The sequence below is a fragment of the Serinus canaria genome, chromosome 4 (assembly GCF_022539315.1).
Source record: "Serinus canaria isolate serCan28SL12 chromosome 4, serCan2020, whole genome shotgun sequence".
Classification (NCBI taxonomy): Eukaryota; Metazoa; Chordata; class Aves; order Passeriformes; family Fringillidae; genus Serinus; species Serinus canaria.
In genome coordinates, this window is record NC_066317.1 from 32,887,224 (window position 1) to 32,905,484 (window position 18,261).

At 36.4% G+C, this 18,261-nt stretch overlaps 1 protein-coding gene across 2 annotated transcripts in view; it reads left to right on the top strand.

The window, feature by feature from the left end:
* Positions 1–18,261, top strand: part of KLHL2 (kelch like family member 2) — a 53,280-nt gene that overhangs the window by 31,179 nt on the left and 3,840 nt on the right. For both annotated transcript variants that reach the window (XM_030239022.2, XM_018926658.3), the window contains 8 exons: positions 2,844–3,006; positions 9,830–9,939; positions 11,336–11,452; positions 12,437–12,586; positions 13,517–13,634; positions 14,251–14,448; positions 15,199–15,300; positions 16,222–16,350. In XM_030239022.2, coding sequence (XP_030094882.1) covers positions 2,844–3,006; positions 9,830–9,939; positions 11,336–11,452; positions 12,437–12,586; positions 13,517–13,634; positions 14,251–14,448; positions 15,199–15,300; positions 16,222–16,350 — 1,087 coding nt within the window. The remainder of the gene's footprint in view (positions 1–2,843; positions 3,007–9,829; positions 9,940–11,335; positions 11,453–12,436; positions 12,587–13,516; positions 13,635–14,250; positions 14,449–15,198; positions 15,301–16,221; positions 16,351–18,261) is intronic.

Sequence of the window (18,261 nt, forward strand, 5' to 3'; positions counted from 1 at the left end):
CAGATAAATTTGATTTTATGCCACTAGATGCTCATTCTTGTATTTCTTCCTCGAGTTCATCACCTGAGCCCATCTCCTCTGAGCCTTCTTTCCTTGTTGAGGTTTGTTCATCACTCAGGCAAGCTGTATTTCTTTGGGACTGTTGTAAATGTGTTCCTGGTAAGCTGGTGGGCCTGTGAGCACCTGGAGAGGTGCCTGCATGTTCCATTTGCTCCTTACCTCCAAGCTCAACACAGGTTTTTCAGTAACGTGGGCTGAATGTGTCCAGCTGCACAAAGATGAACAGAGTCGTAATGCTGTCAGGAAAAAACCGGAGGGAGAAAAGCTGCAGGCATCATTAGTACCCTCAGCCCCTGACATACTCCTAGCAGGTACCTGAAGGGCCACAAGAGAGGGCAGCACCCTCAGTTACAGGTTGATGGTTTAGTTGAGTTGTTGTGAAGGGCTTGAATTTACTCCAGTGAAAGCATGGACCCGAGTTCCAGGCCTTAAGTAGATCCCTCCTGACTATGCAGGTGACATTGCAGGTGGATTGTAAAACAAATACTTGCACCTGGTCACAGTCCTTTTTTTCTCAGTGGGATTGTAAATATGTATTTGGCATGATGGGTGCACAGAGCTTTGGGAATAGTCATGTCACTGCAGGAAGGAGAACCAAAAGAAAATACCCAGGGAGGAGTCTTCATAGGCTCGTAAGGGTTAAATCATTTTGCTCTAGGAAATATAGCAGTCATTCTGAGATTCATCACCACAATTTTGACACAAAGAAAGAGAATGCCTAATTTCTTATTTGCCATTAATAGTAATAATCTGTTCAGTTTTCTTTGATTATAAAAAAAAAAATAGCCACATTGAGAATATATTTTCATAGAACACATTTTCAAGAAATCAGAGGTTTTTTTCCCCTCTGCATTCTTGCAGTACAAAGCAGTATGCGCATTACAGTATTTTTGATCTTTAAAGGAAAGTTATGATACCCTCTGCTGGCTATTTTTGGAACAGATCTGAGCTGTAACTGACCAGTTTAGAGTCAGCAGCAATTAAACTTAATCTGTGCCGCAGTTTTAATGTAGTATTTTTTTCTCTTTTCTTTTTTTCTGATGGATTTGTGAGGAGTTTGGATTGCTTTGGTATTTTTCTCTCTTTAGTTCTGTCCCTGGCTTCAGCAGAGTAAATCTGACTGTGATGGAACTGTATTTTTGAATGCAGGTTCTTATGGCTTTCAGACCAACACTTCTATAGGTACAAATGAAAATAGCTAGATGTTATCACAGCTCTTGTTGCCTAGTAACCAAAGCCCAATGTGTAATTCAACGAGATAAATTTGATGCACTTTGGTTCTCTTTTCCTTTTTAGCAGTAGAATGTAAAATAAATAGACTTGAATGTTTTGTTTACTGATAACTAAAATGTATTGAAATCTCTAACTTTATAAGCTCTGTTACAGTGATCTCAGAACTGATGTAAATTTCCCATAATGAAGAGTAATCTGGTTCTTGTAACATTCCTTTACTGTTCAGATAGGTATGCCAGGGTAACTGTGAATACAAATGCTAAATTATTTCCTCCACGCCATTCTCAAATTTCACCTTTCCATTTTGTATTCTGATTTGATGATGATTTTACAAATTTTTCTACTGGATCCATTTATGCAGTCAAGGAATGTTCTCAGAATTATTTGCTCAACTATACTGATAATGTGCCTAAAGTTATCTAAGACCGTCCTTGAATTAGTTAGCGAATTTGTGATCAGGTATGAAATGTTTGCTTTATTGGGGCAAGCTGTGTAAATAAATACTTGTAGTAGATTTCTGGCATTGATTTTTGCTATGTAAGTAAATGATTTTATCTTATCACAGAACTAACCATCACATGAATTTATCTACTTACTGTTATAACTAATTATTCTGTGTTCTTGAAATATAAATTGTATCAGTGATATTATCTTAACATTTACATAAACATATGCTAAAATAAAACTATTTCACTGTACTCTTTCAATGTTGTAATTAATAACCTTTAATCTTACTAAAGTTATTTGGAATTGTGTGTCACTGACTTTTATGCTTATTACATATTTTCCACTTACTTTGTTAGACTTACTAAATATTTTCAAGAATTATCCAAAATTTAAACTAATTTTAGAGTATTTTTCTTAGCAATAGTCTGTGTATCTGAGTGCCATCATATTTGTGTCTTTTCTTCATTTCTCTTTCATTAACAGTTGATATTCAAACCAAACTCTTGTTAAATGTATGATCCTTCATTTTTCCTGTCTGTATTGATTGCCAGACAATCTTGAATTATTATTGTTCCAAGATGGTCACAGATTCTAGGGAAGCTGAATTCTGTCCTTACTGGAATCTCTTGCATAAAGATGCTTATATTTGATGGTAACAAAAAAATTGTACAGTGTCCACTGCTTGCATGCAAATAAGATTTACGTATTCTATCAAGGTCTAGAAAACTTTCTTTTAAAAATATCCAACAAAAAAAGGCGTGAAAATGAGATGGAATTATAAAATGCTGGGAAATGCAAGAAGGGAACTTGTGAATGAATATTGGGAAGAGTTTAAATAAAGTGTGAGTTACAGCTTGTGGAATAAGTTCCCCAGTGAATACAATGGTAGAGATGTTGCTTGTTATTCTAAATGGTATCTCTAGGGAGGTAAAATCATGCTCGTGCTGGGTTTTCACTTCTTCAGTTGCAGAATGCTGAAATCTTCCTCTTTGTTTTGGTCTTGGTTTTTTAATGGTTTATTTTGTTTTCTTAATATTGACAATACTCTTGTATAGCATCAGAATTGAATGGGGACATTACCCAGCTCTTGCTTCTTTTTTCAGGTACTGCTCCCAGCAGCTGGTCTCTTGCAACTGCAGGATGTGAAGAGGACTTGCTGTGAATTTTTGGAATCTCAGCTTCATCCTATCAACTGCCTGGGGATTCGTGCTTTTGCTGACATGCATGCATGCACAGATCTCCTGAGCAAGGCCAACACATATGCAGGCAAGTTATCATTAGTGGAGCACACATTGATATGTGTCAGTGTGGGTGGGTTCCAGAGGAACCTGAGTTTTATCCAGGCTATTGCAGACATGTATCTCCTGATGAAAACAGCATTTGATCTGAATGCCTTCGAGAGAAATAAAATGTGCTGGCTGGCCCACAGTATATTTAAGCTGAATGGGGCAGCATCTTCACAGACTCTTCTGACCCTGCAGAGTCCATGCCATTTCTAATCCAGGAAGAAGCTAGCTGCCTGTTTAAAATGTTGCACCATCACTTAGAAGAGGAAATTGGGAAAGAAGAATTAAAATTCTGACCACTACCATAAGTCCAAGTATGTAGGAATTACATGGGGGAAGAATTAGAAAAAGGCATTGGGAAGAGCGGTAACCTCTGCACTGCACTAGTGAAGAAGCAAGAAATGTAATGTTGGGTATTATGTAATCAACTTATCTTCTGAAAATCCTGCTCATCTAGCCAAAACCCTGAAATTTCTTACTATAAATGGTACCTATAATCTCATCCACTTGAATCTTGTATTTCATCTGTCTCTCCAGCTCTCCTATTTTTATGCTTGGTACTAACCTTATCTTTCCTCTGTAACCAAACCACCTTCCATTTCTGTCAAATTCCCCCCAAAAGCTTCCCTTATTGTCATCATATTCTTGGACTACCGCTGGCCTGTATGACAGGCTGCCAGCTCAACTCCTGCTGTGTATTTGCTGTGTCTGTGGGGTGGATTTTAAAGCAATGCACAGTCTGTTCTTGCTCTTGAGAAAAATATGCTGTGTATGGTCAGAATGCATAGTCAGGTCCACTCTTTGCTCTGCCTTCCTCCTCCTAGCACTTAGATCAGGCACTTAGTCAGGCTTAGATCAAGAGCAATAAAAACAGAATTAAAAATTAGATGTCCTGGTAAGGCTGTAGAAAAAAATACATATGACTGCATTGCTTTTCATAACTTTCTTTAAATGTACAGTTACCAATTAGCATAATTAATAATTAGTACACAGTTAAAATTGATTATTTTCCTGAAATAGAGCACCAAGTCCTTCAAATCAGGTCCAAATAATAGGTTTTTTATTGTTTTGAATAAATTTAGATTTCAGAAAGGCAAGGACTTTGTTGGATGCTTTCAGTTGTCTTCATTCCTAGAAATGCTGATTTGTGGTATAGATTTTTTTTTTAACTCACAGGAGATTATAGTATTTCTATCAAGAATGATTGATATATCAATTAAAAAAGTTCAAAAGCTTTTCAGATTGTTTTTGAAAGTACTAGCATTTGTAATGCCTACCTTACTCACAAAGTTGTGATGTGCACATGACTGAATGACTTTGTGATATTTCTATTTAGACATCTATGCAAAAGGTTTTAATTAAATCCTTTTGTATTTGAGTAATACACTATTAAATCCAAAAAGGTATTACATTTTTTTAAATAGGAAGCAAGACATACATTTATTAAATAGAGTTATTGTTCAGATATTTATTGTTTTAGGGAACACATTTTGATACAGCTGTTGCTTAAGTTTGAGTTTTAAATTATTTTTTCCAGTTTCTGTTCTGACTGGGCCTTAGTTACTTCTAAACTAAACCTCTAAACTACTTCAGTTACTTCTAAACAATCTTTGTTCTGTTTAGTAGTTGAAGTTAATATTTGTATAGATTACTTTCTAGAAATAAAGATTCTAAGACCCTGGCAAGACCTTGAGTGCAGTATTGGTTAAATGTGTTTTGAGAGCACAGGAATTGTGTCCGCCTGTTAACTCTCCTTCCCTGGGTCACTTTGTTCGGGCATCCTTCGCTGTGCACTGAGTGTCTGCAAGCAGAACACAGACAAGTGAAAAGAGGAGGGAAGCTATTTGTTGGTCCTAGTTGGGACATACAAGATACTAAGCCGAGCACCAGAATGCTCAGTACTCCTGATAAAAGGATCCAAGGAGGGAGCATTGGCCTTCATTTCTCCTTGAAATTGCCTCCTCATCAGTCTTGCTGAATTTCTGTCTGCTGACTCCCTGATTTCATTTCATACAGTTCTAGACCTTTTCAGGTCAATGTTTTTGCTCTTGAATTTTCAGGCTACTTACTGCCTTTATCTCAGCCATCATAGCTTCTTTTTTCCCCCCGTTCTTATCTCAAATGGCTCTTTGTACTTTGTCACAGCTTTCTTACATCTGAAAAAAAAATTCTCAAAAGTCTGAGCTAAAAATGAATGGCTGTGCCATTTCAGAGTTAAGCTTTGTATCACAGGCAGCTTAACTCCCAGAGCACACATTTTGGGATTAAGGCTCCAGAAATTAGAATGAGTGCAGAAAAGGATTATTAGATTGAAAAAAGTAATGAAAATATTTCCCTGCTTGTGAAAATGAAAAGTATTTTGTTTTGTAACTTCTCCCAGTCTTTATTTTGTTACACTTCCCATTTTAGATTTAGAAAAAAGAGGCGGTGAGATAGTTCTGCTAATAGACAATGATAATATACAAACATGGATGCCAGTGGATCAGAAATTATTAGAAAAGTGAAATTCTAGAACTTCCTTCCAGTAGGAATGAAAATACAACTTCCATTAAATTTGGAGCTTCATATTCCTGTGGTGGGTTGGTCCTTTGCAGCAGAGAGCAAGATTTCTAGGAGAGTCATTTATGTGCACCTGTGATCTGAAAATAGTGGACAATTGATACAGGTGACTTGGAATGAGCTTCTGTTGCAATTTTACTTGGAGACGCCACATGTCCTCATGATGTTGCAGGAAGCAGTCCTGCTCTGGGTCTTGTTACACTTGCACAGTCAGAGACTGTGTACAGCTGAGGCCTCTCCTTCTTTTGTGAGGATTCCTAGGAAGAGTATGTGGCATCAGCACTGCTAGTCTGTTCTCAGTTTTGGTCTGGAATATGTATTATGTTGTGATAAAGGATCTTCACAAAATAACAATTTTTCCTGAGAAGGAGGTGCATTATATAGATGTTGTAATGTTATGTACAACCTGAAGGTAAATTGGTAAAACCTTTTAATGAGAAGGGGTGTGCCATCTTGGACTAGAGAGACCCTAGCTCAGTGCTTATGTCCTGACACATTTCTTAGTTTTAACCAAAGAATAGTAATGTATTTCACCCACTGCATAGGGCACTGCAGGCATTAGGAGACCACTGTGGCAGTGGTGTCCTTTGAGGTGTGGCACAGTGAACCTTTTTGGCTTTTAGCCCTGTGCTGAGATGTTGAAGATTCTTTTGTTAGGGAATCCTAGCGTGTTTTGTGATGCAGGGATTGCTGCATTGTATTTGGGATAACAGAATTCTTGATTCTGGTGCTAAAACTTGAGCCCTGGCAAGACTTGGAAGCGTGCATGTCTTCTGTAGACTGTTCTTGTGTACATCCTTATGCCTGGCATGGAAAGGATGGAGTTGTCAGAATCATTCCTATGATTCTATTCTGAGTAGCAATGTCTGTTGCTATGCTGCTGTTGCCTTGGCTGTTGTTAATTTCATGGTGTTCTAAAAAACAGTTATTTAAGTATAAAATTCGCAGATAAATCAGTTTTTTTGGAAAAAATGTGATTCTGCAGTTTTAGCTTCTGCTGGTTCTCCAATTGGCAGAGCTTGTGTCTATCCTTCTGCAGCAAAGCTGGGGTTTCTGTTTGACCAGTGCCTTAAAATAGACCAATAGCAAAGGCCTTTTGTCCCAAGCCAAAAAATCTCAATGTGACATTGTGAATTAATCCATAAATGTTTAAAGCATAAAATGTCCTGTGCAGGTTTCAGATGTAGCTTTCCTTCCTATGTAATTGAAAAATACAAAGTTAATGTCTCAATCTGTATAGCCAGATTTGTGTGCCTTTTGGATAGAAGAGGTGTCAAGTGCTTTTTGCTGAATGTGCATGTATAGCTCCAGACTCAGAACAACAAATACCAAAAAGTGGGAAATTTACAGCTCCTATTTTATTTCTGTACTAACCACGCTGGCATTGTTTATTGTACTTCCAGACATTTTTGTTACTAGCCCTTTTCCTGTTGTTAAAGACTTCTTTTCATTTGTCCCACCCTACTGGCACAGGGTAGACAAGGACAGATCTTTAGCTATTCAGATAGAAACTGACTCAGTTGCAAAAATGTGAAAATCTGTTTTTCATATGCAATTGGAAGAGATATTTTAGAAACATCCTAAAATTGATGTTTTTTTTTTTAAGCCAGAGTTTAGTCTTGATAATAAAGAAGTAGGATTCTACTTGCTTAGGAAGTGGGAATTCGGAAGCCAAGCCTCTGCAGGTCCTAAGCCAGCTTGTTTTCAGGCTGCCAGACTCTAGAGCCAGCTGGCTTCAATTTCTGGGTAAAGAGGCAAGAAATGGGGCAGGATTCCAGTACAAATATGTCAAAGTTGCATACTGTGTGGAAAATTCTGATTTGGGGAAAAAAAATTATTTTGTTCTCTCATGGAAATGCCCATCTGGATAGTTCTCTCTTTGCTTCTCTAAGAGATGTTCATAAAGAAAGAAGTATGTTCTGTAATGCAATAAATAAAAACCAAAATATTTGAGATTTTACAGGCAACAGTTACATTAAATGTTTAATCATTTAAGCATAACTTTCATCATGTTTGATGTTAATGTCTTCAGATTATCAAAGATTTCAGGATGGGAGCAGCAATATGAGATAATAAAAATTTTAACCCAGAAGGCAAAAAAATCCACACACCTCCAGTACTATTTTTCATCACTATTGGGAAAAGAAGATCCAAGTGTGATTTCTTGAAATTTTAGTACTGAGTCATGTTACTTCAAAGATGCTGATATCCTTCTTGCTAAAAGGATGCAAAAAGTTTGAATTTCATAAGCGTGATTTTTATATATAATGAAGCCTTCTGTCTTCAACACTTGAACCAGCATTACATACATTGTCATTGGTGGATTTAATTGATTTTTACATTTCCTTATTATTTTTCAGCTTTTAATTATATTAAATAATCCATGTGGCTGTACTTGCAACTGGCTTCTGCCAAATGTTATCTCTCAATCAGTTACGATGGTCTGCTGGACAATAAGGGATCTGATTCTTACAAGACAAGTTATTTCACCTTACCTCTTTTTTTGTTGACTAAAATGAATGTAGAAATCCCCTCTATTTCTCTTTTGTCCGTAATTCATTTACCTGAGGATCTTTAGCTGTTGATTGAGTAGTTTGGTTTAGTGTTTCTCCTTTTCTCACTCCTTCCCTTGACCATGTGCCATGTTTTATGCCTTAGGAGGCTGACATCCAGTAAAACAGTTTTTGTTCAAGCACTGGGTTTTTTTTTTTATTCTCTTCTGTAGTTCTTATGTCTAGCATGAAAACTGGAGACAGCCTCACATTCGTTGTAATACTTTGAAAAATCTCAACTTTCACCTCTCCTGGTTTAGAGGGTGGATCTCTTCCTACTTAATGCATGACATAAATCTAAATAAACTTTTAAAAAGCAAGGCTTTTGTATGTGAGCCTATAAAATCAAGCAGGTATTTCTGATTTATGAAATATATCCTGTTGGATGTGTTCCACTCTTGCATTGTATTTCGCAAGAAAAGATGAACAGTGCTTCAGAACCTCAGATTTGTTTGAGATTTGGATGCATGTTGCTTCCCCTTTCTGCTTGCTTCCAAACTCAGCTTTTCAGTACTGTCAGGCATACTGGTTTGTGACATTGTCACCTAAAATTTGGAGTTTATTGTAAAAATAATCTATACAAATTATCTTTCTCAATTTCTTTTTGCAAACAATAAAACTCATCAGATACTTAGCTTGAGAAGCTGCATACTTTTCTGAAAAGCAAACAGATACAAGAAGATTTGTAGAGTGGAAAAGTAATAGGGATGTTATAAAAATCAATAGTATTTCTTTTCATCCTTTCTTTCCCATTGCCTGAAGTACTGCAGAAAATACTACCTGTCCATCATGAGAGAATGCTGCAGAATTAGAGGGTCTTGTACTGATGATCATTGCATTTAAAACAGCTGTTTTCTTGTACCCTGCAAAGTTGAACTGAAAAATTAGACTTCTGGAGCTTAAGCATTCAGCATTCTTTCCTTTTTCTTTAACATCTTAGGCAACTTTCTCAAGTATGGAGTCTTAGTTACAGTAGTACTAATACAGGAATTGAAAAGGCTATAAAAGGGGAGAAATAGTTTTACTGAATGGAACTACTTTTTAAACAAAAGAATACCATAAAAAGCAATTTTAAGGAAGGGAGGGGACAGCTGAATGACAACTTGGAAACTTTAAATTTTTTCAGTTTTATTCAAGGTGAGGTTTAAAAAAATTAGGAAAATCTACATACCTTCTGCACATTGTAGAGATTGCAGTGTGCAGTATTTTATGACCTTGGAGAAGCTTTGAGAGATGCAACAGGACTTGTTGCATGACATTGCTGGTTGGTTCTAAAAGATCAACCATTGTTTATGTCAAATTTCAAATTTAAAACATGTTTGTCAACAACATACAGAGTATAAAGACTCTGGAGTCTTTTTTCTGTATTTTTGTGTACAAATTTAGTAAAATGAGACTTAGTTAATGCTCAAGGACAAGTACTGAGATGAAGCAAGCATCTGAAAATTGGTACAATACTTTTAGTATAATGTGCTTTAATATTTCAGTTAAAGAATGTTTAAATGTAAAAGCTATTTGTCTGACCAAGCTTTAATTTATAGAAGAGGTTTTAAGTCATATATTGCTTCTAGATATAGTAAAATAGCTTGCAAATTGAATAATTTTCCTCTGTTTTCACCTGCTGTGTTTATGCTTGTTGTATATGTGGAGACCTGTTGTTCTATGTTAGCATATTTCTGTTCCTCCAAACAGAACAGCATTTTTCCGATGTTGTACTTAGTGAAGAATACCTCAACCTTGGTGTAGAGCAGGTGTGCAGTCTGATATCCAGTGACAAACTCACAATTGCCTCAGAGGAGAAGGTAAGACAATCTGTATCCCAGTATTCTTTTTATCCTTTCATGTGTAAGAGTGAGCTTGCTCCTACTGATCTTGTGCCCTTTTTCAGATGTGTTCTGTGTTTCCTTAGCAAATTAGGCAGGTAATGTGCTCAAGGTTAAAGGATGTTTCCCAAAAGTGTTGTCAGTCTGATGTTGACAACTAGTCTCAACTCTTAAAAATCCTACAACTATATTAAATCACATTACCTTCTTTGGGAAAAAAAACCCAAAACCAAAACTACATTAAATGGAAATTCCTTCTCATCCTCAAGCAGAGCAACCAGAACACATGCTGAGTCACATCCACAGGAGTTTGGTTTACTAAGGGATTAATAAATTCCAAGTTTGGAGAGCTCTTTTTATGCCATTTAGTAACTTTAACATCAGCAGTCCCACAAAGGTATTAAAGCTCTGTGGGTATAGGTGAGCTGTTTAACCTAATTGAACACATGTGGGCTGCACAGGAGATGACATGGCAGCTTGGTATTACCAAACCAGAGTTTAATGTGTGTTGGCTCACTTTTAGCCTAGATCTCAATCTTTTAAAGTCATTTTTGAAACACTGTGCTCTTCAATGAGCCCAGGGTGTCCCTGTAAACCTCTAATGATTTTCAGGTAGTGGATGTATTAATTTTGAGACTTTTAAATTCAGTTATGATCTATTTGAAATATGTTGGTTTTCTTTTTTCTGAGAAATTTATAGTTGTACTCAAATGAGGCTAAATTGTGTTCAAAAGCATGTTTGAATACTCATTTGTACAGTTAGGAGTGTTTCACGTTTGAAACTTTGAATCTAAGAACTAGCTGATTAAACAGCTACTAGCAAAGCTATGTTGTTGTTCCTGTAATACCCTGAAGGTCTGGATCTATCACTTAAATACATGTGATGCTGCTTTTGTGGAGTATAATTACAGTAGCTCATCATCTGGTGAATGATGAGCTACTGTGCAATGCTGGCAAAACCAGGCTTGGGATCACTTGTCCTGCTAAGACTCAGTAATGATAAGTCATTTGGACTGTGATGTGGCAAGTCAGTTCTCCAAGAAAGGAAGAAAAGTGTGAGGACTGTAATATTCCTGCTGCTGTGTTGTTTGTTTGCCTAGTTTTCAGTTTCAGTGAAGTCATCGTGTGCATTTTGTCAATGTAGCACAGCTATCCTTGAAACACCAGTAGAGGAGTAGATATAAAAAGAGACCAGATAATGCACCTTCAGAATTTTATAGTTGATAAATATGGAAATAATGGGAGCTGTAACCACTGTCATCTGTTGTTATGCTAGGAGTTTTAGTATAAGCAAAACTATTTTTGGAGGCACACCAATGTTTTCATGCTTATGAACCTGTAAGTTAAAGAACTAGATTTGTTTGTTTTCTGGAAGGTATTTGAAGCAGTGATAGCCTGGGTAAACCATGACAAAGATGTAAGGCAGGAGTTAATGGCACGTCTGATGGAGCATGTTCGGCTGCCTTTGCTTTCCCGGGAGTATTTAGTTCAGGTAAGCACAAAGGAATACTAATTATTCTGCCTGTGAATATTTCTGTTCATTGTTTTAATGCCAGGTAGAAAACTTTAAATTTCAACAACAGTGCCATTAGTATGTTAGTGATAGAAAAAGTAAACAAACAGTCACTACCAAATACTGATGTGCACATCCACACAGCCAGGTGAGAGATAGAGGATGACTTATGTAAGGATCTGTTTGGTTGACTGCATGTCATACCACATCAGGAATGTGAACAATGTAATTTGCTGAGATCAGGTTAGGTTTCATTTGTAATGCCATCTTTTGATAAAGGATTTGTTCTCATAAGTGAATTTTCCACTTCAGAATTATATCTGTTGTTTAAGCTGATTAAGAATTAATGACAAAGGAAGCATTCTTTTTTCCTGGTTCAGAATAAATAAATTTTTTCAAATTTTATAAGCTCATTTGGATATTTTGGTGTCAGGTCAAATATTCAAGATTGACAATATGAGTTCAGTATTAACATTGGTTAGTAGGTATAAGTGGGTTGGTAGGTGTTTATTTTAAAAGTTCTGGTTTTGTGATACAAATCTCCAATTTGTGTGGGCTGTTTTGGGTGGGATTTGGGGTTTTTTTGTTGTTGTGTTCTGTTGTGGTTTTATTGTTGTGGGCTGGCTTACTAGTTTGTTAAATTATTCTCTGCTACTCCTGCCTTAAAATATTCTGTAATGTCTGTATTTAAAAAATCAAGAAATGGGCCCAATTTTAAGAAAAGTGATTTACCTTGCCTATGACTGATTCTCCCACTTGCTAATTAACAATCAGCATATTTTGATTTTTTTTTTTAGTGGCTGCACATTTCCACCACAAATTTGTGTACTACTGGTTAAATTCCAATCTTAACAAGTAGATTAAGTGTGTGGTAGACCATAGGCTTTAATACACTTTGAACTGTGATTTCTGCTTTACTTCCTTAACATGCTCAGACCTTGTTAAACTTCTATTAATAAACAGAGGGTTGAAGAGGAAATACTGGTTAAGAACAGCAGTGCTTGTAAAGATTACCTCATTGAAGCTATGAAGTATCACTTGCTACCAACTGAGCAACGGGCATTGATGAAAAGCACACGGACAAAACTGAGAACACCCGCCAGCCTTCCAAAAGTAAGGCCTGTGTTTTTCCAATGTATATACTATTTCAAACTGCATTTTAAAAACTTTCATGAGAGCAGGACTGTGTCTTGGGGTATTCCTGTAAAAAAATCGTACCAGAATTATTTATCATAAAAATGTAACAAGTGATTACCTTTACCCTCCATGCTACTTATGATATAGATGTTTTAGCCTCCCACCTACACAGAGAATCACCACTACCTGCCCTCCCAGAAAACATTTTTTTAGTAAGTGCTTCAGCTATTTTGAGAAATATACAATTATGGAGAGGTAAGCCTGTTAAAAAAAAATAAACAAAACAAACAAAAAAAATCAAAAAACACCAAACAAAACCAAAGAATGACTGAAGTTTCTGTGTTGAGATTTTTTTATTTTATCTTTAGTTTATTTTAGCAAAAAAACAAGCATTAGATACTTTCTTCTTTACAATGAAGTAAAGTTTTCTCGTAGTACTGTTGTGAAAATGGTGATAATGGAATAGGAGATTCAATTCAGCAGATTTAGCACATTTTTCTTAGAAGAATGAGGTCAGGCTGTTATGTGATGGATGGTCACAGCTTCAATACACATCATAGATTGTGAATTCTCATACCTGAGATCAGAGTAGGATGTGAAGATACAGCAGGGTCTCTCCCTCTTTTGTCGGAGCTTTACCAAGATTCTGATTGCTTGCTTCTGTTCTACCCTTGGTATTTCCTCTGGACAAAATAGCTACAAATTACATTTGTTTAAAAAAAACACCTAGCAATTAATTTGACCTGGTTCACAAGACTCAAATTTCTATAGGAAAGCCATCCTTTAATTATTTCTCGTACAGAAGCTTGCTTTATTTTTAAACATTCTTTTGATCTTTCAGGTGCTCTCATATATGCAGATAACTAACAGGTATTATTATTATTATTATTATTATCTCCCTGTTAGTTGATGATGGTAGTTGGGGGACAGGCTCCAAAGGCAATTCGCAGTGTTGAATGCTATGATTTTAAAGAAGAACGCTGGCATCAGGTAGCTGAATTGCCTTCCAGAAGATGTAGAGCAGGTAAGGAAGCCTAATTTTTTGTTGTGGTTGGTAATGCTTCAGAATTGAGGCATTGTATGTTCTCTGGAACAGTACTTGAGATATTTATCCAAGAAGGGCTAAACCTTGACTTCGCTGATCATTTGAATTACTTGCTAATCTGGAATGATACAACTTTGATCAATTGTGTTTAATTTGAGGTTCAGTTTGCAATCTGTAGGATAAACTGCTTTATTACCTCCCACAGAAACAAGGGATAAATAAATTAAAATATTAATGCATTGTAATAATGACTAATTTTGCTATTAAAATACCCTAATCTTATTAAATTACATAAAGAATGTGAAGCAATGATAATCCATGATTGAAAACATGAACATCTGATCTTAAAGCAGCTGAGCAATTTAAGCAAGAAGAAATTCAGCAAGATGGTATTCGGGAACATGCATTGTTAGCAAAAAATGTTAGAAATTCTAGGGCTTAATCTGAATGAAGTGTGGTTCTAGGGGACTGTCAAAAGCACAACACTTGTGTCAAGTATCTGCATACTTAGGACAGTACAGAACAGAGTTACAGAATATAGTTAATTGGCAGAGAGACTGAAACAATCATCTTTCCTCCCATGTCCCTGCTCTAGGAATGGTGTACATGGGAGGCATGGTTTATGCTGTTGGTGGTTTCAATGGCTCTTTGAGAGTTCGTACGGTAGATTCCTATGATCCAGTGAAGGACCAGTGGACAAGTGTTGCTAACATGCAAGACAGGAGAAGCACACTGGGAGCAGCTGTGTTAAATGGCCTTCTTTATGCTGTGGGAGGATTTGATGGCAGTACAGGTATGTTTGCCTGAGACACTTCTGAACAGCTTTGACTACTCTTAACATAATTGTTTCAAATTTTAATGCCTCTTTTTGCTGGTACTTGTGATGAAACCAAGCATGAGGGTAGCGTAGCATCTTGTGGTGTGGAATGCCCTTAAGTGGTCACATCCCCCTACCTGAACAGAGGACTATTTGCTCCTAAGAGTTCAGGTTTAAAGACTAGTGAAATTTTGGCAAGTTTGCTTCCAGTATTCCTTCTATGGTCAGAATCCTTAACTTGTGGAAGATATGAGAGAAAAATTATCTGGTCTGTTTAGTCCTGTTTGCATAGGAAATTGATCTCTGCATTTTCATGTAGTGTAAATAAGATTATAAACAGCTTTTTCTGACCTGTGAGAAGGCTTTAGACATTCACTGTTCATTCTCTACTTAGATGAATTAAACAATTAGTGCAGAAGTGATCTTTTTGCTTAATAGCTATTATAGAAGCATATGTAGGAGAAAGCATGTGTCTTAAGTAAAAAGAAAGGAAATAATCCAGGGAAGAAGTTTTCACAGCTCCACAGAAGTCTTCAGTAATTTGCCTATTTTCAGACATAAAGTTGGGTTGACTGTAATTGCCTGTCTAAAAAGTTTTATTTATGTTCAGTATTTAGCAATACTTAAAATGAGATAATTTGAATTTTCAGATAGGAAGAGTTTTCTGAAATCTAGACACTATGTTGCACCTAGATTTATCGAATAAATGTTACATTGTCTTCATAGGTTTGTCATCAGTTGAAGTTTACAACTTAAAGACTAACGAGTGGTTTCATGTAGCTCCAATGAACACAAGAAGAAGTAGTGTTGGTGTTGGTGTTGTTGGAGGTAAGTTGACAAATGATATAAAAAAGAACAGAGGAGAATGCAATCATTTCCCCTGCTAGTTTTTCTTAATTCTGAAAACATACTTCAGATTATGTTTTTACTCAACCTTGTAATTGAAATGGTGTGAACAATATGTAATCATTCTTCTTGGGTTTGACTAGTTTTTAGCACAGTAGTTTTAAATATTTTTTCAGAGCTTCAGCTGTGCCTGAGACAAACTGAGGAAAACCTTGCTAAGCTCTAGGTTATGTATGTCAGCAAAGTCAGAGAGCTGACATGGTGACCTTATCAGTTGGTCTTTAGTGATGCAGCACTGCTGTATTGTCAGCTGTGTTATCTGTGGCTGACCTTGCTGGCTGCATGCTGGGGACAATCCCAAGGGCAGCGCCAGGAAAACTGCTGACTTTTCAGTCAGCTTGGTGGTGAATAGCCTGGATGTCTCTTGCACAATGGAGGCCTGGCTTGGCTCTTGGATCTTAAAACAGTTTTAGGGGTGAGTGTGTGCTTTAACTGCATAGGAACAACTGCTGTTTCTAATCTGAAAATGCAGACTGTGCGAGTGATTTTCAGCTACATTTCTAATATTCCTAGGAAGCCTATTTGTGAGCTTCCAGTATCAAACATACTTGAACTAGATTGCCTTTGAGCAATGTCTAATTAAAAACCTTCCCTTTGTATTTCAGCTAGGCAATTTAAAATCTTTTGACTTGCATTGTTCTTGTTAGATACTGGGTGCCTTTTACATCCTAAAAATGACAAGATCTGTGGCATGCTAACGTAAGGTGTTTACAGTATAGACTCTCAGTAAATGATTGACAGGTGCTAATTAGTAGCTAATTGGAGAGCAATGCCTTCCTCTTTGTCAGTGTGGCAGTCTCTGCATGTACATTAGCAGCTGGCAGGCTCCTTTGGTTCCCCCAGGGAAGCTGTATGCTGTTGGTGGCTATGATGGAGCGTCACGGCAGTGCCTTAGTTCAGTGGAATGCTACGATGCCAATTCCAACGAGTGGAGCTATGTCGCAGAGATGAGCACGAGGCGGAGCGGAGCAGGTAAGTGGACAAGGATCAGCTGTCCTTGCAAAGATGAAAATTCATGGGTTTAAAATGTATCTAAAAACATGAAAGGTAAGCTAAAGTCTGAATCTAATGGAATGTGCTAGTCCTAGATGGCTGATACACAGCACAACTGTTCCACTGAGTAAGATTCAGTCTGTTATGAGTAAATATCCCTCTTTGTTTTTTCATACTTTCATATTCCTCCTCTTCCCACAACTTCTGGTGGTTTTTAACATACAGACTAATATTCATGGATTGTATTAATCACTGTCACCTCGATTCTTAAGTATCAAAATCTATACAGCAAGGATGAAAAAATGTCTTTTCGACCAGGATCTCTTTGCCAGTTAGCGCTGATTATTATAACAGGTTGACTTTACGTGTGAACTGTGACTAGGTTTCCACCTCTTTGGAAGACTTGTTCTGCATTCTGATTCACTGCAGGAAATTTTGTCCTTGTTCATTCCTAAGTTTGTATTACTGGTTTCATCCTATTACTTCCACTTATGTACCCTTTATTTCACCTTCAGTAATTCTTCTCATTACCTGGTGTTTGCATCCTCTGTACATGTACAGCCTACTGCATGTTATCCTTCCTTATCATTTAGCCAAGGTATATCCATTTATTTCTCTATAATCTTAAAAATCCCTTCTCTCTCTTTTTTTTTTTGGGTGGATTTCTTTTTTCCTTCTTGCAATTCTGAGTGTGTATATTTCTCTTTAAAGACATCTTTAAAAGTGCCTATGGTATTCCACTTTTGTTTAATGAAATGGTGCTTCCACAGCTCCAAACTGACTTTAGCATTTTCATTATCTATTAATATTATGGACTTGAATCTCATTTACTGTTCACTGTCCTCTATTTGTCTTTTGGTATTTCAGGTTTTTTCAACTCGCAGAAGTTGTTTTATTTCTCTAGATGCGTTCCCATGGACTTTTTCAAGTCAAATTCCATGATATTATTTTCTACTTTTATTTTTTAGTAATTAAGTCACTTTTTTGCCAAGTACTTAGTGTGGTGGTTTTTAGCAACACCCTTCAAGTATCTACTGGTGATTGCAATAATGTGCTTCATAACGGGAAGAGATATTGCTACAAATAAATCTGAATGGACTTCTAGAATGCTCAGTATATGATTAATAATTACCCCAACTTCTCATCTTACCTTCCATTATTCTTTGTTAACTCTGAACAGTTTTTACCTATGTGATAATGTTTAAATTATGTTCAAATTATTTCAAAAGAAATCTATCAAAGTACTAAATTTGTTACTAAAATTAAGGTAGTCTGTGATACTTCCACCATATCCGTACAAGATCAGCAAGCTGATAACTCCTATTACTAGAAGTCATATTTCAATTGTATTTATAAACTAAAACTTTGATGATAATGAAGGAAACATGATACACTATACCTCAAGAAAACATAGTTGCCTTGTGAAACTTCTAGTAACTCAGTCTGTGCTTCTTGGAAGTAAATTCTGGATTAAAAACTGGACAGAGTTGCAGTAAGGGTACTGGAAAATATTCCTGTTTAATATTGGCAAGTTTTGAGGAATATATTTATATAAAATGGGCAAGGTACAAGAATAATTTTAAAGACAAATAGTGTTGGTGGCTTGTGACAAAGTTTCATTTTGCAGTCTGCCTGCACACACATTTTGTTTCAGCATTTGGTGTTTATTTTTTGATACTCTGTTTTTGCAAACTGTTGTTGTGCATGTAGCCTATTTATATAGTAGATGTTTTCAGATTTTTTTTTGATGTTGAATTTCTTCTACCACTCCTTAAATATACTAACTAATTACTGGGATCTTCCTGCCCCTCTCCTCTCTTCCCTTGTCCCTGCGTTTGCTTATTCAACTCTCTTCTGCCTTTTACCTGGTCCAGTGATAAAAAAAAAAAA